General features: G+C 40.7%; 1 protein-coding gene across 3 annotated transcripts in view; it reads left to right on the top strand.

Annotated features, from left to right (window-relative positions):
• LOC119942542 (CREB binding protein) overlaps nt 1-19,836 on the top strand; it is a 211,747-nt gene that overhangs the window by 176,892 nt on the left and 15,019 nt on the right. For all 3 annotated transcript variants that reach the window (XM_038763376.1, XM_038763377.1, XM_038763375.1), the window contains 9 exons: nt 3,199-3,279; nt 8,272-8,328; nt 10,607-10,684; nt 11,461-11,528; nt 16,548-16,698; nt 16,975-17,121; nt 18,173-18,286; nt 18,792-18,957; nt 19,349-19,516. In XM_038763376.1, coding sequence (XP_038619304.1) covers nt 3,199-3,279; nt 8,272-8,328; nt 10,607-10,684; nt 11,461-11,528; nt 16,548-16,698; nt 16,975-17,121; nt 18,173-18,286; nt 18,792-18,957; nt 19,349-19,516 — 1,030 coding nt within the window. The remainder of the gene's footprint in view (nt 1-3,198; nt 3,280-8,271; nt 8,329-10,606; nt 10,685-11,460; nt 11,529-16,547; nt 16,699-16,974; nt 17,122-18,172; nt 18,287-18,791; nt 18,958-19,348; nt 19,517-19,836) is intronic.

Here is a 19,836-nt window from a genome sequence, read left to right as displayed (position 1 = left end):
TAGAACAGTGCTTTGCACATAGTAAGCGCTTAATAACTGTTATCGTTATTAATTCCCAGTTATGCTATTGCCCTGGTTCCTAAGAGCAACCCCCTGGTTTTTGGAACTCCATTTTGGATTGTATAGGGCATGCATGCAGCCATTCAAGCCACCGGCTGCTCAACCAAACCAGTATGTCCAAAAATCAAGGCTGAGATGTCCTGGACTAAGTGACCTCCCAAGGTCTCCCGTCCTTGAAGTGACTCGGTTGTTCCAGTCTGTAATTTACAGTAAAGGGAGCTATTTGCCCCCCAGTTCAGTAACAGGGGAAGCCTTTCGGGATTAGCATAACCAGGCACACAGTGCTTCTGCTGACAGCACAGCTGCTGCTACTCCTCTCCTCAACAGTTCTACATTGTTCTGAAATAAACACATGGAAACCATCACGGCAACCCTCCGTTGCCACCCAGGGTTGATCCTTCTCTTAATGCAGGCATCAGGTATAAGGGACAAGGAGCGATGTGCTTTTAGACTGTGAGCCCACTGTTGGGTAGGGACTGTCTCTATATGTTGCCAATTTGTACTTCCCAAGCGCTTAGTACAGTGCTCTGCACGCAGTAAGCGCTCAATAAATACGATTGATGATGTGCTTCCTGGCGCTCTGGGCCGAATAGGTTCCGTTATTTCTAGCTGGACTAGAATAGACGATTCAGGATTTTTTGTTACTGGTTTGGCCACCAGTACATTTTGAAGCTTTCAGCTTCCTGTCTGTGAAATGAGAACGAGGGTACATTAACCTGTCTCATAACAAGGGTACTGTTATGTTTAATTTGTTTTGCGGAAAGCACTCCAAAATTCAATGGCATCTCTATGCAATGCAGTGTAATTCACTTGACAGTTTCCTGAATTTTCCCAGGAAGACCTTTGCTGGCCCTCTGACCACTCAAATTTGCATGTGGACATTAAGATAATTTTATTTTAAGACATACAGTTTGTATGGCTATTTAGTTCTTAGCTTTCATGTAGCCTTCCATGGCTGTATGCTTAATCAGAAAATGGGTTAGAATCCTCTCTTCCCATTGCTACTTTGTGTAGGGGATAATTTGATGGCACGTGACTATGGATTTCTATTACCCTGGCTGCCGGGGAATCAGTTTGTGCTTCTGCACTACCACTTTTCCTTCTTTCCTAGCAGTGACAATAACCGTTCTGTGCATGAAGTTTGTATTGAAGAAGACAGTTTGTTCGGCTGTAATTTTGATTATGTGAAAGCAACAGTAACAAAACAGTAATTTGACAAAGTATTGCTTCTGCTCATTGAAAATATGAAGATCCCTCTTGTTCCAGCAGTAAACCTCATGTCTGTTTTTCCTGGCCAGAGTTCTAGTTCTTGGCAGAATTTAGACGTTAAGGTGGAAATAGGCTATAATCAACATATTGGCCCTCCAATAGGTATTGTTTGTAACCTTCACTCTGTGATAATACATATTGTCTCCATTGGCACTGTTGTATTTCTCATCAGTAAGTGTAAAGAAGATAAGAATTTGGGCTTCATATTTCTGTGTTTATTACCCATTTGATTGCTTATGAATAGAAAAACCCTGCTTGATATGTTCAGGGAGCGTAATCTCAAACTTTAATCATTTTTGTTGTGTGCATGAAGACGAAGCATCAGAAAGCAATCACCTGAATCAAAATAATGTTCTAGGTGTGTGTATGAGAGTGAATGAAACAAGCTGCCATATTTCATCCCACAGTTGTTGGTTCAGTGTGGTCCTCTGAGTCTCGTTATAATGTCGTAATACTAATCATCATTGGCATCCTAGATGTAGCATTTCAGCACTAAAACTGCATTTTACTGTGCTGCCATTGCTGCCTTATACTCATTCTTTGCGCTCACAATTCACCTTCATAAAGCTTATTTATTTTGATGGCATCCCTGTACCCATCCTGCTCTATGCAGCACTGCCCTGCGTTTTTGTTGGTTTCGTTTGCTTTTAAACCATATCCTTTCCAAACATTTAACAAATTTTTTTTCAATTTTAATCCTTTAACGACTTCAGGCCCAAACTCCGGATGATCGTAGGTTAAGAATTTATGTATTCAGAATGGTTTAAGTGCCAATTGTATGTCCTTAAAATGAATTCCAAATTGGCGCTGTTTGTTTCCGCCAAATCATACCAAGTGGTTTTTCCGCACACCTCAGATTGGCTATTGATTGGTCATGGAACCAAAATGATAGATCAAAGTTGAATCTTGAATTTTTTAAAATATAAAATTTGAATGCATTTATGGATAGTATTGTCTATACAATGTAGTGAATCTTTTTTATTCATATACATATTTATAAATGCCTGGAAAGTCTCCGATCCAAAATTGCATTTCTGTTAAATGTTTGTGAAGAATGTGAATTTGGTTTCATTTGTATTAAAATCCAATTAACTAAACAGCTATTCAGTTAATTGTGTTTTCCAAATTTATTTTAAAAAATAGTTTTGGGTGTTCAGTGTTTTGGAATTGTTTAGAATACTTTGACTCCATATGGAGAGTAAAATGAAGTACTTCAAGCATAAATTTCTTCTAGACTGTGAGCCTACTGTTGAGTAGGGACTGTCTCTACATGTTGCCAACTTGTATTTCCCAAGCGCTTAGTACAGTGCTCTGCACACCATAAGTGCTCAATAAATACGATTGATAAATTTCCTTTGTAAAATGTTGTCTAAAATCTTTTAACTTTTCAACGGGAAATTTGTCTCGAGCCTGGAGTCATATTTACTTGATTAGAAATGATGAAAACAAAATCCAAATGACTAAATCTCGAACACACACAACTATAGCATCAGTAGCTCCTTGCAAATCATTTCACGCCCTTGAATCCGATCGACATCCTCTCATTTGTTAGTAATGATGGCCTGTATTGTATGAAATGAGACCGACTGCTAATCGATGCTTTGCCTTGGCTTTCTGCTGCGTGTTGTCTTGTTGTTTGTGTCTTACCTTTTTGTCTGTGCTGTTTGTTCCCTTCCCTGTTCTCTAATCCTGCCCCTCCCCACCTGCCCGCCTGTTCCTTTTCATTGTCCTCACTGACCCATCAATCAACCAACAACGTCCCCCCTTCGCCGTGGTGATCTGCCCTGCTCTGATTTGGTGGCTCCGTTGCTTGGGTGGCTGTGTGTTGTGATGGACCAGTTCACCCAAGTATGGCCTTCTCGCTGACAGGTATCATTTCTGTGAGAAGTGTTTCACAGAGATCCAGGGGGAGAATGTTACCCTGGGCGACGACCCTTCACAGCCGCAGACGTAAGTAATTTTATGACTTGGAATTTCCTGATTTGTCATTAGATTTCATGGGGGGACCGTTCCGTTATTTTGGGAGATTAAATTACCGCATACAGAAGAAATTCGGGAGCCCTGATTTACCTCTTTTCATTCACATGTGAGCTGCCCTTTCGCTCCGTTCTTAGACAATTAGAAGATATCCAGCTGCACTCTCGTCTATCCTAACACCTAGCCCATTCTTCTGGTCATAGTAGCCAGAAATAATCTCTCATATATTGGAGTGCTGCCAGGTCAGTTGGCAGTGGGAAGGATATTCTTTGTGCCTTTTTTGTACCACCACATTGAATCTGAAATGAGGATGAAGTTGTCAAGAAATTAATATGATCACACCAACTTTCAAACGACCAAAAAAACTCATTTCACTATTAATTTATACTGTATTATCCATCTCTTAGTCAGAGCTCCTAATAAGTAATAAAAGTCACGATTTTTAGTTTTCTATGTTATCTGTAAATTTCAGTCTGTAGTGGAATGATCCAGGAGGGAGAAAGAAGCCAAAGGCCAAATTCCTAAACCGAATCATCTAAAATTGCTCCTACAACTTGATTCAGTCACGATTTTTAGTTTTCTATGTTATCCCTAAATTTCAGTCTGTGGTGGAATGATCCAGGAGGGAGAAAGAAGCCAAAGGCCAAATTCCTAAACCGAATAATCTAAAATTGCTCCTACAACTTGATTCACATGATCTGGTGCCTTTTAAGTCTTGAAAATGAGGTTGGAACTCACAAGTTAATGACTTGCTGGAAATAGCCAATCGATCGGTGATCTTTATCCAGAGAAGCAGTGTTTCGAAGTGGAAAGGGCAAGGGCTTGGGAGTCAGACCTGCCACGCACCTTCTCTGTGCCCTTGGGCAAGTTACAAAACTTATCTGTGCCTCAGTTTCCTCATCTGTAAAATGGGGGTCGCATGCCTGTCTCCCTCCCCCTTAGGTTGTGAGCTCCACATGGGACAGGGACTGCATCCGGGCTGATTATCTCGTGATCCCCCAGTGCTTAGCATAGTACTTGGCACAGAGTAGCGCTTAATAAATACAGAATGCAAGGCACTGTACTAAGCGCTTAGAAGGCTACAGCAGAAGCCAGATGAATGTTTCCTGCCCTCAAGGAACTTGCAGACTAATAGGGGGATTCAGAAAGGCAAAATTATTTCAATCTTAGGGTGTAGGGAGAAGAAACAAAGTCATAAGTAGCAAGCAACATTTGTAACAGGTTGAAATAGGCGACGAATTCAATAGAAAAATGGATGTAAGTGCTAAGGGTGGCTGCTCCATCGTTGTGACAGTAGTGGTTAGAATTAATCAGAAAGGGTTTCCTGTAGGAAGTGGGGTTATAGAGGTACAGTGAAGATGGGGAGAGTTATAGTCTGACAGATTTTGTCCAGAAAGGAGGGAGTTGTGGCCAGGGGAACAGCAAGAGCAAGGGCTCAGAGATGGGAGAACCCAAGGTGGCAGTTGGAAGGCAAACTTGGAAAGAGCAAACTGTAGGAGATTGGGTAAAGAGAGTCAATGTGTAAAATGGAGAGAGTGGGTGGAGAGCTTTGAGGCTGAGAGGGATTTCGGTGAATTCTGCCTTCTTGGTTAAAGGAATCAGCCATTCATTTGACTCCTTGTTGGAAAACCAAAACCGTTAGTACATGTAAAAAACACCCACTCAACTTATTGGTTGTGATGTTTAGTCTAAAAAGCCCAGAAAAAAATGTGTATTTACTTGGTTAGGTCTTTTCTCTTAAGCCTCAAAGTGTTTATCACAGGCCTTTGAGCAGAGCAGTGAAATCAGAGATGTTCAGAGGTCAACAGCGAGCAGTTTTTTATTTTTATGGTATTTGTTAAGCCATACACTGTACTAAGCACTGGGGTAGATTCAGGCTAATCAAGTTGGACACAGTCCAAGTCCCTCTGAGGACTCGAAGTCTAAAAATCCCAGAAAAAATGTGTATTTACTTGGTTAGGTCTTTTCTCTTAAACCTCAAAGTGTTTCTCACAGGCCTTTGAGCAGTGAAATCAGAGATGTTCAGAGGTCAACAGCGAGCAGTTTTTTATTTTTATGGTATTTGTTAAGCCATACACTGTACTAAGCACTGGGGAAGATTCAAGCTAATCAAGTTGGACACAGTCCAAGTCCCTCTGAGGACTCGAAGTCTAAAAATCCCAGAAAAAATGTGTATTTACTTGGTTAGGTCTTTTCTCTTAAGCCTCAAAGTGTTTATCACAGGCCTTTGAGCAGTGAAATCAGAGATGTTCAGAGGTCAACAGCGAGCAGTTTTTTATTTTTATGGTATTTGTTAAGCCATACACTGTACTAAGCACTGGGGTAAATTCAAGCTAATCAAGTTGGACACAGTCCAAGTCCCTCTGAGGACTCGAAGTCTAAAAATCCCAGAAAAAATGTGTATTTACGTGGTTAGGTCTTTTCTCTTAAGCCTCAAAGTGTTTCTCACAGGCCTTTGAGCAGTGAAATCAGAGATGTTCAGAGGTCAACAGCGAGCAGTTTTTTATTTTTATGGTATTTGTTAAGCCATACACTGTACTAAGCACTGGGGTAGATTCAAGCTAATCAAGTTGGACACAGTCCAAGTCCCTCTGAGGACTTGAAGTCTTAACCCCCATTTTACAGGTGAGGTAACTGAGGCACAGTGATGTGAAATGACTTGCCCACAGGCACACAACAGACAAGTGGTGGAGCTAGGATTAGAACACAGATCCTTCTGACTCCCAGGACCATGCTCTATCAAGTTGTGATTTGTAATTATTGGTAATAATAATCAATCAATCGTACTTATTCATCATCATCATCATCAATCGTATTTATTGAGCGCTTACTGTGTGCAGAGCACTGTACTAAGTGCTTGGGAAGTACAAGTCGGCAACACATAATTGGTTAATGCCTTAAGTCGCAAAGACTGATTTTTTCGATTCAGCTTTTATCCAAGAATATCCTCTGACAGGTTTGGGGGGGAGTTTTTGTTTTGTTTCGTTTGTTTGTTTTTGCTTTTTTGTTTTGGTTGTTTTTTTGTTTTTTTTACTTACCACTCTGTTGCCAATGGCTTCAGCACACGAACTTGAGGAGGGTGCTCAAAAAGTGTGAACTTTTCCAGTTCTTTACAGGGCTCCCACCAAACATCCAATTTGAAGTCACGGCAAAAGCCAAGAATTTGTAGACTGCACTCTCTAGTCACTTGCCAAATAGTTAAACATCAGTCAAGTTAATAGCTCTGAAGTTCAAAATCAGAATTTGAGTTGGGAGAAGAAATGGGATGACCAGATGTGGAATGGAGAAGAAGTTCTTGCAAAATGGCCTTTTAAGGACTTGACTCCCAAATGCTCTTATCAGCAGGGATAGTTTTTTGGCAAAATCCATTTTGAATTTTCCAGCATCTTTGTTGACCAAGATTTCAAGCTGTCAGGTAGATAACTTCCTAAGGTTAAAGAGAGAAATAGTGCCATATATAAAAATAATCCATGAGGGAACAGTATGGTGTAGATATGGCTGCAGAGGGACAGTCGAGTTAAGACCGGGCTTCCCTGGCCCACCCTGAGCAATTTAGCAGAAGATAGTTATCATGTGGAAGAGACAAGCCCCTATTTTAGAACATTTCATGGCCCTACTTTGATTTTTAAGACCAGCTCCACATTGGCAGAAAGAAGTCGAAGAACTCTGAATATGACAGGTACTGACAAGAAAGCACTATTGGTCCCTAGGAAGTTAAAGAACCCAAGGTGCTTCCCTAGCTTAATGGCAAGACCATGGGCTTGGGAGTCAGAGGTCGTGGGTTCTAATCCTGACTCTGCCTCTTGTCTGCTGTGACCTTGGGGAAGTCACTTCACTTCTCGGCCTCAGTTACCTCAAGTGCAAAATGGGGATTAAGACTGTGAGCCCCACGAGGGACAACCTTGCATCTACCCCAGTGCGTAGAACAGGGTTTGGCACATAGTAAGCGCGTACCAAATACCATCATTATTGTTATTATGCAAAACGACAGATTCCTGGAGGACATCACTGAATTAGCAAATTCCTTTCAGGATGGGAATGACTGCAGTAACTGCTTGCTAACTGTATGCCCTACCCCAAACTGTGGATGAGAAACTCCGAGGTATCCCTTCAAACCTTTGCAGACTTAGTGTTCCTGCCTTTGTTCAGTCTTCAGGACCCTAAAAACCGGACATCCACCTGCCAAGACACAAGAGAGCAGATTATCAGGATTGTAGGGGCAATGATGAAGAGTCACCCTAAAAAATTGCTAAATGCTATTTCTATGCTGTAAAATGCCAACAGGAATGGATATCTGTTTCAGGAAGGCCCTTTTTTTCCCCAATCAAAGATGACTTAAATTTCCAAAATTATCAGAGAAGTGCCAGGCAGTCAAGCAACCAGGACTAAGACAGAACAGTTCAAGGTTGGGAGATATTACTGCGTGAGATCTTCATCTCTATCCAAGGGATTATTGAAGGGATGGGGAAAAGGGTGATTTCCTTGCTGATGTCGCAAGAAATCTAATACGCCATATGAATTTTGAGAAAGGACTTGGAACTGATGAGTTCTGGGTGGTACTCAGCCATTTATAAAAATTGAAGATAATGCCTTACCTTCTGAAGAAAACTGGACTTGCTATGTTAGACGTGCTTTTTTAAAAAAAGATTCATCCTTTTTTTAATCACTGAAGGTGGCTTATTTCCTATAGATTGTTTTTCTATTCTACTTCCCTTGTTCATCATTCTTAGTAAATTTTAACTATACTACTTACTGTATGCTCATGGTAAATTTATAGATTCATAAACTCATGGCATTTTACTCATAAATATCTTTAACCAACTAATACAATGAGTAGTCTCTTTTTAACTCCAACCACCATTTACCTAAATCATTCCAATTACCTTTTATATGTTAGGCTGTAAGAAAAAATTTGATATAGTTACTCTCGGGTAGATTCATTAGTTTTGTGTTTTTGATGTATAGGACTATTTCGAAGGATCAATTTGAAAAGAAGAAAAATGACACACTAGATCCTGAGCCGTGAGTATCTGGCTATTTCTGTACATTTTAGCATGTCTTTTATTGAGAAAAAGTAGTCAAGGATTAATTTTACCATCTCTTGTGTATGTCATGTGGGAAGTGGAAAAGATATAGAAAAGATAATAACCTCTACAATTGGAAATCTTTTCTAAATAAAGCTGTGTTTTGGACAGTAAGATGTTTTCTTAGTCGTCTAGAATGATCATCCTTCATAATATGAGCATCATTTCATAAGACGTGGTTTGGAAAATGCTTTATTACTGGCAGTGGTACCTTTGACTAGTAGATTTAGAACTACTGTTGACATTGATCTGACCACTGAGAAATCATTCTTTTAAACTCTCATTAAAATCAAAGTTAGTGTGTCTCTCCTATTTAGTTCCTTGTGGGGTTTTACTTAGAGCTATATTACATGTACTTGGTTCAAAGTAAGTTATAGTTAATTTGAGGGGAAATTAGGAAAGTAATCTGGGTAGGAAAGAACTTCCCAGAAGGAAGTAATTTGAAGATAAATACTCATTTTAAGAGTCACTGTCTAATTCCTGAATTCACTTTGGACAGGGGTGTCCATGGTTTTTTTTTCAATAGTGGACTTCATGACCAGAAATCTATAAATGTGAGGGCCACATGAATTTTTTATAGCCTAATAGCTCTTCAAAAATATGGATTTTTTTAGCAATAATAAAAAAGGTTTAAAACAATTTAATCAACTTTATTAGTATTAAAGCGGACTACTAGAAACCTAGTGCTAGCCAACTGATCAGTTTTGATCGAGTAATAAAAATACTGGTATTTTTTACAGACAAAACTATTTTCGGCTTGTGGATACTTCCTAGGCCCTGTTGGCCTATTAGTTAATCTGGGCCGGCTAGACAGTTGAAAACATTTGCTCAAGATCACCTCCTCCACGAGACATTCCACAAGTAGCCTTATACCTTGCAAGCTGTCTTGGCATTTGTCACTTGACTATTTATACTTATTCTATATTAAGGTATCGTGTATGGATTATGTATCTACTGGCTCCCATATTCAACCTTAAATTCCTCTTGCATCTTTGATTTCTTTTGTATATTTTCCAAGCACCTAAAATATTCTAGGCACAAAATAGGTGCTTTGAGTGATTCCCTCTTCCCTCTTGTTCCATTTTTTTCCCCTTTTCTGACCTCTTCTGAAACTATGGCCCAAGCTCACTCATTTGAATTTACTTAGCTTATGTTTTGAGAAATAAATGGCATTTTTTCGTTTCCTGGAATGAACGTGCTCTGTTCTTTGTATTGCGAGATGAAGGGGCATAAGTGAAACGTCTCCCAGAGAAGCAAATGTCCTGATTTGGCCGTGTGAATGAGGTGGGGAACTGGACTTTTGTGGGAGAAAGGTGCACCGAGTGATACATCTGGGAGCTTGTTGTTTTCATTGAAAAGGGTGCCTAGTTATGGCATTAGGTTTCTATGACATGGAGGATGGGTCTGAGCTTCCTAAGTGGAGGCCCAGCCTTCAGAAAGCAATCTGATTCCACCAAGACTGGGGTTTAAGGCATTTTTCTTGCGTGAGAAGCCGTCCCAGTGGACTGTTAGGACTTGTAGCTCTGGAGACCCATTGAAACAGCTGTGCATGATAGGTTTCCGTCAGGCCCCAGCCAGGGTACTTCATTTTTTCTCTTGTTTCTCTGTCCGTGAATCTCCTGGACCAACCTTAAAAGAGTGTTGTCCAAATTTGCCTCAATTTAACGCTAGCCTCACCTGGCCTGGGCCAGGTGCTAGTCTAAGCAGAAAAGTTTGTAGGGAAAGAGTCTTCAATTGACAGTTACCGATCTAGAGAAGTGGAAATGTGAAGGGATAGGAAAGGGGTATGTAAGAAAGTCAGGAACCCTTCTGGATCAGACCTGCTTCTGGACCTACTTTGAACCAATGTTCTCTCCTCAATCTAGCTCACGGACACTGCTTTTCATTCTGTTATCTTTTCTTCAATGCCCCCTTTCATTTAAGCTGGTGAAAAATCACTTGTGGGTTGGAAATTTTTGGTGTTTATTTACAGATTCTGAGGAAAGACACTTAGGAGCAATTTCAGAGGTAGTGTTTAATAGTGCTGTGCTCCTTACTAATTAATGTTAACTGCTGAATGAATTAGTGCTACAGATGAATTCTGTTTTAAATTCTTTTGCTGAATTGAGGATACTAGATGACCAGTGGCTATAAACACCTACAAGCACATACCCTTTGAAATCTTTTTAGTTGGGATGGTTTCCTCACACATTAAATACTGTTTCTATTTCTTCCAGCTTTGTCGACTGCAAAGAGTGTGGTCGCAAGATGCACCAGATTTGTGTGTTGCATTATGATATCATTTGGCCTTCAGGGTAAGTGCTGTGTCCTGGGAACATAATTGTTGTGGGTTTGTCATGAGCAAAAGGACAGTTTAAGTTTTGTTTTGGTGGAGGGACAGAATGTATGTGAAATATTAGCCTAATCTGCACTGTGGGACCTCAGATATTTCCCCTTGATAGAGATTAATTATTCGCTTGGCAGCTATAGGTAAGCAGTTGGTATAAAGCACTAACTTGTTCTGAAGTTGGAATCCCTAGCCGTGTTAGATATGGCTGAAGTTGCAAAGCTCCCAAACTGGAGGCTTATCATTTTCACCACTTAAATTATAATAATAATAACAATAATACCCTCTCCCATCCCCTCCTCCTCCATCTCCATTTCCACACTTCCCTTCTCTCCTCGTATCCCCTCAGCCCCCTCTTACTAGGGAAGTAGCATGGCCTAGTGGAAAGAACACATGCCTGGGAATCAAGAAGACCTGGGTTCTAATCCCAGGTTTGCCCGTTGCTCGCCGTGTGATCTTGGGCAAGTCACTTAACTTTTCCATGCCTCAGTTTCCCCAGCTGCAAAATGGAGATTAAATGCCTGTTCCTCCTCCTATTTAGACTGTGGGACAGGGACTGGGTCCAGCCTGATTAACTTGTATCTACCCCAGCGCTTAGGACAGTGATTAACACATAGAAAGCGCTTGTCAAATACAATAATAATAATAAATAGTTAATCTGGAGAACATGTAAATAGTAGATTTTAGTGAATGGCACCATGTACTGCTTAATGATCTAACCTTCACTATTTTTATGTTTTTCAGTTTTGTCTGTGACAATTGCTTGAAGAAGACTGGTAGAAACCGCAAGGAAAATAAATTCAGTGCTAAGAGTAAGTTTTGTATGGACTGATTTGCCTTTCATCCTTTCATATTGTAGGCATTGTAGAAGTCACTGAAGAGCAAGCCCAGTCCTGATGGCATTGTCTGTTGCCATTCAGGTAACGGACGGCATTATTCATCTGAATGAAAAGATTTGCCATGAAAATGTTTCATCAGTTTTCGATATGGAAAGAAAATCTCATAGAAAGTTCACCTTCAGTGCAGTGCTGTGATAGTGTGTAATATTCAGATGAAGGGAAAAACTCACCCACTGTTTGCGTAGATTTGAAAATTACATTTGCTATGTGGCTAATAATGTTTTTAGCCTTGAGGGTGAGCCTGTATAACAGTCACTCGAGCTTCGTTCTGGAGTCCTCCTGAGAGTGGATTGTCACCTAACCTGAAGGTCCAGGATCCTATTATCCACTAGCAAAAATTGCCATGTGGGATAGGGATTGTCTGTGTTTGATCTGATTATCTGTGTCTATCTCGGTATTTAGAGCGGTTAATAAATGTCACATTTACTGCTCCAGGAAATGAGGCCCATATCTTTGAGCCTCAAAAATAGTCATACCGCAATAAAGCTGAGTTGAAAAGTGGGTGAGTAGTGTAGCTGCAACTATAGTGGAGGCATGTTCAATTAGTCTCCTCTTCCGATCACCTCACATTATCCTAAATGACAGAAAGCATCTCAAGGTTTTCCAAACTGTAGCTTTTTGGGGGGCAGGGAACGTGTCTGTGTATTATTATGATGTACTCTCCCAAGTGCTTAGTGCTCTGCAGAGATTAAGCACTCAATAAATTTGATTGACTGACTCCTATTCCCATCATTCCACCCTACAGCCTGCTTAGGAAGCCTTGGGATGGTCCCCCGAACTCAGGGAGATTGCCGACCAACAAAGTAATAGACTAGTAATAATAATAATAATCACAATAATAATTGTGGTATTTAATAATTGTGGTATTTAGAGAAGCAGCGTGGCTCAGTGGAAAGAGCACGGGCTTTGGAGTCAGAGGTCGTGCGTTCAAATCCGTGCTCCACCACTTGTCAGCTGTGTGATGTTGGGCAGGTCACTTCACTTCTCTGGGCCTCAGTTCCCTCATCTGTAAAATGGGGATGAAGACTGTGAGCCCCTCGTGGGACAACCTGATTACCTTGTATCTACCCCAGCGCTTAGAACAGTGCTTTGCACATAGTAAGCGCTTAACAAATACCAACATTATTATTATTATTATTATTATTTAAGCGCTTACTTTGTGCCAAGCACTATATTAAGCACTGGGGTAGGTACAAGATAACCAGGTCCCAAATGGGGCTCACAGTCTAAGTAGGAGGGAGAGGAGATATTGGATCTCCCCAATTTGCAGATGAGGGAACTGAGACCAAGAGAAGTGAAGGGACTTGTCCAAGGCCACGCAGCAGGTCTGTGGTGAAGCCGGGATTAGAACCCAGGACCCCTGACTCCTAGGCCTGTACTCTTTCCACTAAGCCATGCTGCTTCGAAATGGGGAAATGAGGAACAGGACCCCCAGCACCCTAGGCATCGACTGTCAGTGAGGCATATTCCCAGGTCATTCGGAGAGTTTGATGAGGAATTGTTGGCCTCCAAGAGCCCAACATAGCAATTTTAGGGAAAACCATATTAGGTTTGGAATTCTATAGCAATGAGTAGTGGAAGTTGACACACGTAGTCTTTTTATCTTGTCTTTTTTCAAATAACCACTCGATTATCCCTGTACAGAAAACATATTCCAGTCAAATGGAAAAAAAAGAAGGGTCGTCTTTTTTGTATGGCCCAAGACAAAACCATTGAGCACCTCTGATACCAACTGTTGTATTTCTTGATGTAATTACTGGTGACCCTTTATAATGGGAAGATAGAAATTGACATTTGAAAGATTCAGATTAGTCTCCCATATCATTTTTTCACACTGCCTTGCTATTTCCCAATGAATGAAAGTCAAACAAATTAATGAAAGTACCTGGTATTCAGCTCAGCTTTCAACCTGGAGTAACAGTGAGATGTGGTAATGTTGGGTTTGCGTTTTAGCGTAGGGTAGTGGTGTGTTTTTCTACTGGCCCCCTGCCTGTATCCAGGATGACTACGCATATGGAAAACAAAGTTGTTACTCTGTTCAAATACAGATCATTTTCACAGTGCGTGTAGGTGGTAAGGAAGGCCTCTCCAGACTGCTTGAGAAGGATTCAGATTACTCAGTGTGGTGCTGATTATGTTTAAAAAGATAGTTATGAATTATATCTCATTCAAACTTTGATTTTTCCTCGCAGTTGATTCAGGTGACTCAGAAACGTAAAGGGCTGATTTGAGAGCTTGTTTTGTGTGAGTTAAATGAGTTAAACTGAAGGTCTTAGTCATCGTCAGGATCACAGTGACCCAGACCTCCTTGCATCACTTCCTCCGCTCATAGCAAGTCTAGCTGTAGTAAAGAATTGCCTTCTAGGCAATATCTGCTTCAATACCTGTTTCCCACTCCCCACACTTGAGAGCCAAATGTGGGACAGGGACCGTGTCCAGCCTGATCAGCATGTATCTTCTCCATTGCTTAGGACAGTGCTTTGCACATAGTAAGCGATTAACAAATACTAAAGTTATTCCAGGTTCCTTGAAGGGTGTGGGGGGCCAGAAAAATAGCAAAGCAAGCTCACGATAAGCCCTTGACTGGCTACAGTGCTCTGTACCCAGTAGGACTACTATAATACCTCACTTCTGGGTCAGAAATAAATCTGACACATTCCCTGCCTTATCTGGAGCCCAAATTCTTACAGGGACAGACTAAGTTCTTCTCCCCACCATTAGCTTTCTCTAAAGCTGGAAATCTGCACTAATGCCTTATCATTGCTACAGATGCTCACTTTCAGGAGGCAACTTGGTTCAAAAGCAGGTACACGGCAAGCTTGAGTGCAGTGCTCCTGCTTCATAGTGAAAGTGTGCTAACGATTTGCCCGGGCATTACCTGAAAACATTATTAGATGTCCCCAGCTTTCGTGTGGCTTATGTGTTGGCAAAGCAGGAAAATGCCTCTGTCATTTCAGAGAACATCTTACCAGACTTGAATTTAATCTACAGTGTTATGGCAGCAGTATTGTAAAAGCTCACGGTTAGTTGTTTTGATAAGGGGTGGTGTGTACAGAAAAATAAGAGAAATGGAGTGAACCTCAGGAGATTCATCTTTTCTGATCTAGCCCCTTGTCTCTGTGCAAATGGATGAATAAATCACCCAAGGCAAAAGCTTACCTATCACTTCTTAAAGGTCCCTTGGGTTGGAAATTCCACAGCCTCCCCCTATTAGCCCATTTCTGTGAGTTATCCTGGTGATCAAGAATTTTGGGACAACTCTAATTGAATCTCTCTGTTAGACTCATTTCCCTTAGTTCAGTCTTCGGTAAGTACGGAGCACAACTGGTCATCCCTCCAAATCCAAACTTTTCCTGAAGCTGAAAACAACTTTTTTAGGTGATCATTAAGCATTTTATTCTAAACAGAATGACCCTAATTCCTTTAACTTTTCCTCTGCGTCTTTCCTTAGCCTTCTTTTCTGAACTCCCTCCAGTTTCTCCAGTTCCGTTTCATTGCATGTCTCCTAATTCTGTTGTAGTGTATTCTCCCAAGCGGTTAGTACAGTGCTCTGCCCTTAGTAAATTCTCAATGACGATTGATTATAGTGATCAAATCTGGATATGCTAGCTAATGGAAGGTTTGACACATGCAGAGTATAAGAAGGTTGATGAAAAATATCTCTCGGGCTCATTTGTGTAGGGCACCCACCGAGCAATAGTACGTTTGAAATTGCCCGGTGAAGATCAGATGATTTATCATTCTGGCTCTGGAAAACCATTTCACGCATCTAAAAATCTCCATCAGCAGCGCACAGGTGCAGGCTGTCGCTGAATTCTGATACTTGGGCGGCCCACTGTCCAACAACTTGAGGCAAGACAAAGAGGAAAACTGAATCAGAAAGACTTAGTTTGCCTTTTGGAAAATTAGAGTGCCAGCAGGGTCTCAGTTTTCATGCCAAACTGAAGATCTCCAGAGCAGTTTCATCACCCAGCCTTCTTTATGGCTGCAGCACCTTCGCTTCACACTAAAGAGAACCCCAACTTTAGAGTAGTTTCATCACTGCCACTACTATGCCATCTCTTACTATAACAGCGAGGCGGGATCATTACCAGTGAGGTCCTGGAATATGGTTCATTCACTGGGATTAAAACAGTGTTCATCACATCACACATAGTAATAATAATAATAATTATGGTATTTGTTAAGCACTTACTATGTGCCAGGCACTGTACTAAGCACTGGGGGGGATACAAGCAAATTGGGTTGAACACAGTCCCTGTCCCACATCAGGGTAATAGTCCTAATCCCCATTTTACGGATGAAGTAAGTGAGGCCCAGAGAAGTGAAATGACTTGTCCGAGGTCACACAGCAGACAAGTAGCAAACCAGGATTAGAACCCATGTCCTTCTGACTCCCAGTCCTGTGCTCTCTCCACTAGGCCATGCTGCTTCTCGTCTTCTTCTGGGTAGGCTATGGGAGGAAGAGAGACAGGTGGCTTCTGCTTCTGGATAGTGAGCTGAAATCGGGAAACCTGTCAAAGGACATTTTGCAATGAAGTTAAACCTGTGAAAACCGAGAGGCAACAGCATCAGTTTAGCAATTAAAAATGAGGTGACTGCTGCTTTTGTCCCTTGGGGCTCTTCAGACAGAAGTCTATGTGAAGAGCCTTGCATTTCATTGATCTTTAGAAATGCATTTCTAGAATGCTGCAGATAACCTAGGCGCTGGATCTATTTGTAGTGTGTTTGGGATTGGACTGCATTTCATGCTTTGGAAAATCAGATCCTTATGGGCACCAATTCCAGATTAAGTTCTGAGAGCTCAACTCAGTTTGTGTCGTCTCTTCATGAGCTGAACTGAAGGGACAACACTGAAACCCAGCCTGGGAGTCTGGAAAGCTTAAACAATCTTCATAATCATTATTTACGCATTCTTTCTTTACTTTGTAGGGCTACAAACCACCCGATTGGGGAACCATTTGGAAGATCGAGTTAACAAATTTTTGCGGCGACAGAATCATCCTGAAGCTGGAGAGGTTTTTGTCAGAGTAGTCGCCAGCTCTGATAAAACGGTAGAAGTTAAACCTGGAATGAAATCCAGGTTGGTTCTGCTTGCTCCAAAGCAAAGACATTTTCTGTGCTCTTTGTTGTTTCCTAGTTATTTTTCTGGCTTCAAATGGTGATGGCTCTTTTTGCTATTGTTCCCCATCCAAGATTATAGAGAAATGCTTTTAGTCATAATAGGACGTTGGATATTCCCAGAAAGCTCTATACCTAAAATAGTGTTTCTAACTAATTCCTAATTCATAATGGCATTGCTGGGTAGACAGATGATTCTGTTTGAAGCAGAGACCTAAAGTTTCATTATCATTTACAGGTTTGTGGATTCCGGTGAAATGTCTGAGTCCTTCCCCTATCGAACCAAAGCCCTCTTTGCTTTTGAGGAAATTGATGGGGTGGACGTGTGCTTCTTTGGAATGCATGTACAGGAATATGGCTCAGACTGTCCACCTCCAAACACAAGGTATCCTTCATTTTTATTCCCCCAATTGCCTCGTTTTACACTCCTGATTCATATTAGTTTGGTTTAGTAGTAATTTCTACCAAGTGCCTGCTCTGTGCAAAGCACTGTTCAAAGTGCTGGGAAAAAAATACTTGGATGAGAATTAAACATTGCCCCAGTGCTCAGAGAGTTTAAAATCGAACCAGATCATCATCTGAATTAGAAAAGTATTTTTAAATATTTAGGGCAATCTAAAAGAACATAGGATAAAGGATTATAAGGATTTCAAGTAAAATGTAAAATAGGGCTTGAGACAACAGAAATACGGTTATTACAGGCTATTTCTCTGACCATTGGGTGAATCATCTGTATGGCGTTAGTAAGGAAAGAAAGAGTTGTTAAAAATTTGGAAGAGTGAAAAAACTTTAGTTGGGCTTGAGGATTTTTTTATCTAAATTCCAAGTTTGAAGTGTCACTGCCAGTAAACTTCCTCTTTGCAGTAAAGAATTGTGGGGAGGAGAAAACATCTGAATATGCCACCGTCAAACATAGTCTTTCTCTGAATTGTCATTTTCTCCCCATACCTGAAACACCACTAAACATCCCTGTAATTTAGGATCCAGCAATGATAAATTGTAATAATAATAATAATGGCGTTTATTAAGCGCTTACTATGTGCAAAGCACTGTTCTAAGCACTGGGGAGGTTACAAGGTGATCCGGTTGTCCCACAGAGGGCTCACAATCTTAATCCCCATTTTACAGATGAGGTAACTGAGGCCCAGAGAAGTTAAGTAACTTGCCCAAAGTCACACAGCTGACAATTGCTAGAGCCGGGACTTGAACCCATGACCTCTGACTGCAAAGCGTGTGCTTTTTCCACTGAGCCACGCTGCTTCTCATAATTGTACTAAATTATGTTTCTCTGTGGGTACTTACATGGTACTGCACTCTGAAAAGGTTTAATTTCTGTACTTATTTAGAGCCCAACATAGCCTATTAAAGCTTTCTCTCTTTTTTTAAACTTATTATGGAGGAAAATACCTGACCTTGAGTGAATCGTTTTCTCCTAGACGTGTGTACATATCATATCTGGATAGTATTCATTTCTTCCGGCCACGTTGCCTTCGAACAGCTGTTTATCATGAAATCCTTATTGGATACCTGGAATATGTGAAGAAATTGGGGTGAGTTTCAGTTGGAAGAATTCTCAACAAATGGAGACATGCCTTTCATTTGTTGATATACAGTAGAATGTCTTGGTCTACTGTGAAATGTTAAGATATTTGTTCTGCATAATTTTGTAAATCACGTTGATTGGGGTTTTTTTGGGGGGGCCCTCTTCTCAAACTTTTTCATTTGATGTCTTCCTCGTAACTATTCCATAATCTAAAATGTGTTGAAGTATAATTAGGGATTTTAGCATTTGCTTTTTTTTTCTTTACTCTTTTTCTTCAAAGCTCACTAAGCCTGAAAAGATTGGTAGCATTTATATCCTAATATTAGGAGTTTCTTAAACTAGGTGGATTGCGTATTTACTCCTACGTTTTAGCTCGCAAGAGGTCATTCAGTTCCTCTTCTGAACTGGATTATGGTTTATCCAGGAGAAAGGTGAAGGTGATTTTTTTTTTAATTGATATTGTTAAGTATATAATATTTGAGGTCCTGATGAGTCTAGTGTTTATCCTTCAGGTACGTAACAGGACACATATGGGCCTGTCCCCCAAGTGAAGGAGATGATTACATTTTCCATTGCCACCCTCCTGATCAGAAAATCCCGAAACCGAAACGACTGCAAGAATGGTACAAAAAGATGCTGGACAAGGCATTTGCTGAGCGAATCATTCATGACTACAAGGTATTTAAGCAGTTTTATACTTCCAGAATAAAGAAAATTTTGTAGTGTGTTGAAACATTGTCCGATCTTACAATAAAGAGCTACTGGTAAAGATAATAAAGAAAAAGATGAAACATTTTAAAGCCTCGTATATCCATTTTTGTGACTGTAGCTTGCATGCCTTCAAAATGTACCAACAGTTGTTCCAGGGAGTCCTAGTTGTTGTCACAGAGTCATAATGTGTCATAATGTTGTTTATCATCGTTATTATTATTATTGTCATCTTTGACAGAAGTTTTTTAATCCACTTTGCAAATCAGGGTTTATAGCCAGCAGTTTTGTAGTAGGATGTTTGTTACTTGGAGGATTTGGAGTGTGTTGTAATTTCTCATTGGTGTTCTTCCCCTAACAGGACATCTTCAAACAGGCAACTGAAGACAGGCTGACAAGTGCCAAGGAGCTGCCTTATTTTGAAGGTGATTTCTGGCCGAATGTTCTGGAAGAGAGCATTAAGGAGTTAGAACAGGAAGAAGAAGAGAGGAAGAAAGAAGAGAGTACAGCAGCTAGTGAAATCACCGAGGTAATACTTTTCTCATACTACTTTCCTGCCAGCCAGGTCCTGTTTGAGGGATTTAGGTATAAAAAATCCATTGCTGACCTTGCAGTTCGGTTTTGTGGAGAGTGGAAAAAGGGCCATCAAGACCTCTTCAGCTTTATTTTGGAAACTGTCTAGAAATAAATTTGATATCTGGCACTTTCCAGTATTAAGCGTTAATATGATTATCTTGGCTGTTTTCCCTCACTGTAAAATCTTTTCCGACTGTAGGTTCAGGCACTATCTGTTGTGGCTTTTTAGTCTCTGTGTGCTTGTCACTTGCCAATACAGTTGCTTAAAAACCC

This window comes from Tachyglossus aculeatus, chromosome 21 (assembly GCF_015852505.1).
Source record: "Tachyglossus aculeatus isolate mTacAcu1 chromosome 21, mTacAcu1.pri, whole genome shotgun sequence".
NCBI classification, from domain to species: Eukaryota; Metazoa; Chordata; class Mammalia; order Monotremata; family Tachyglossidae; genus Tachyglossus; species Tachyglossus aculeatus.
Note: the sequence above shows the minus strand (reverse complement) of the source record. Positions and strands in the feature narration are given on the sequence as shown.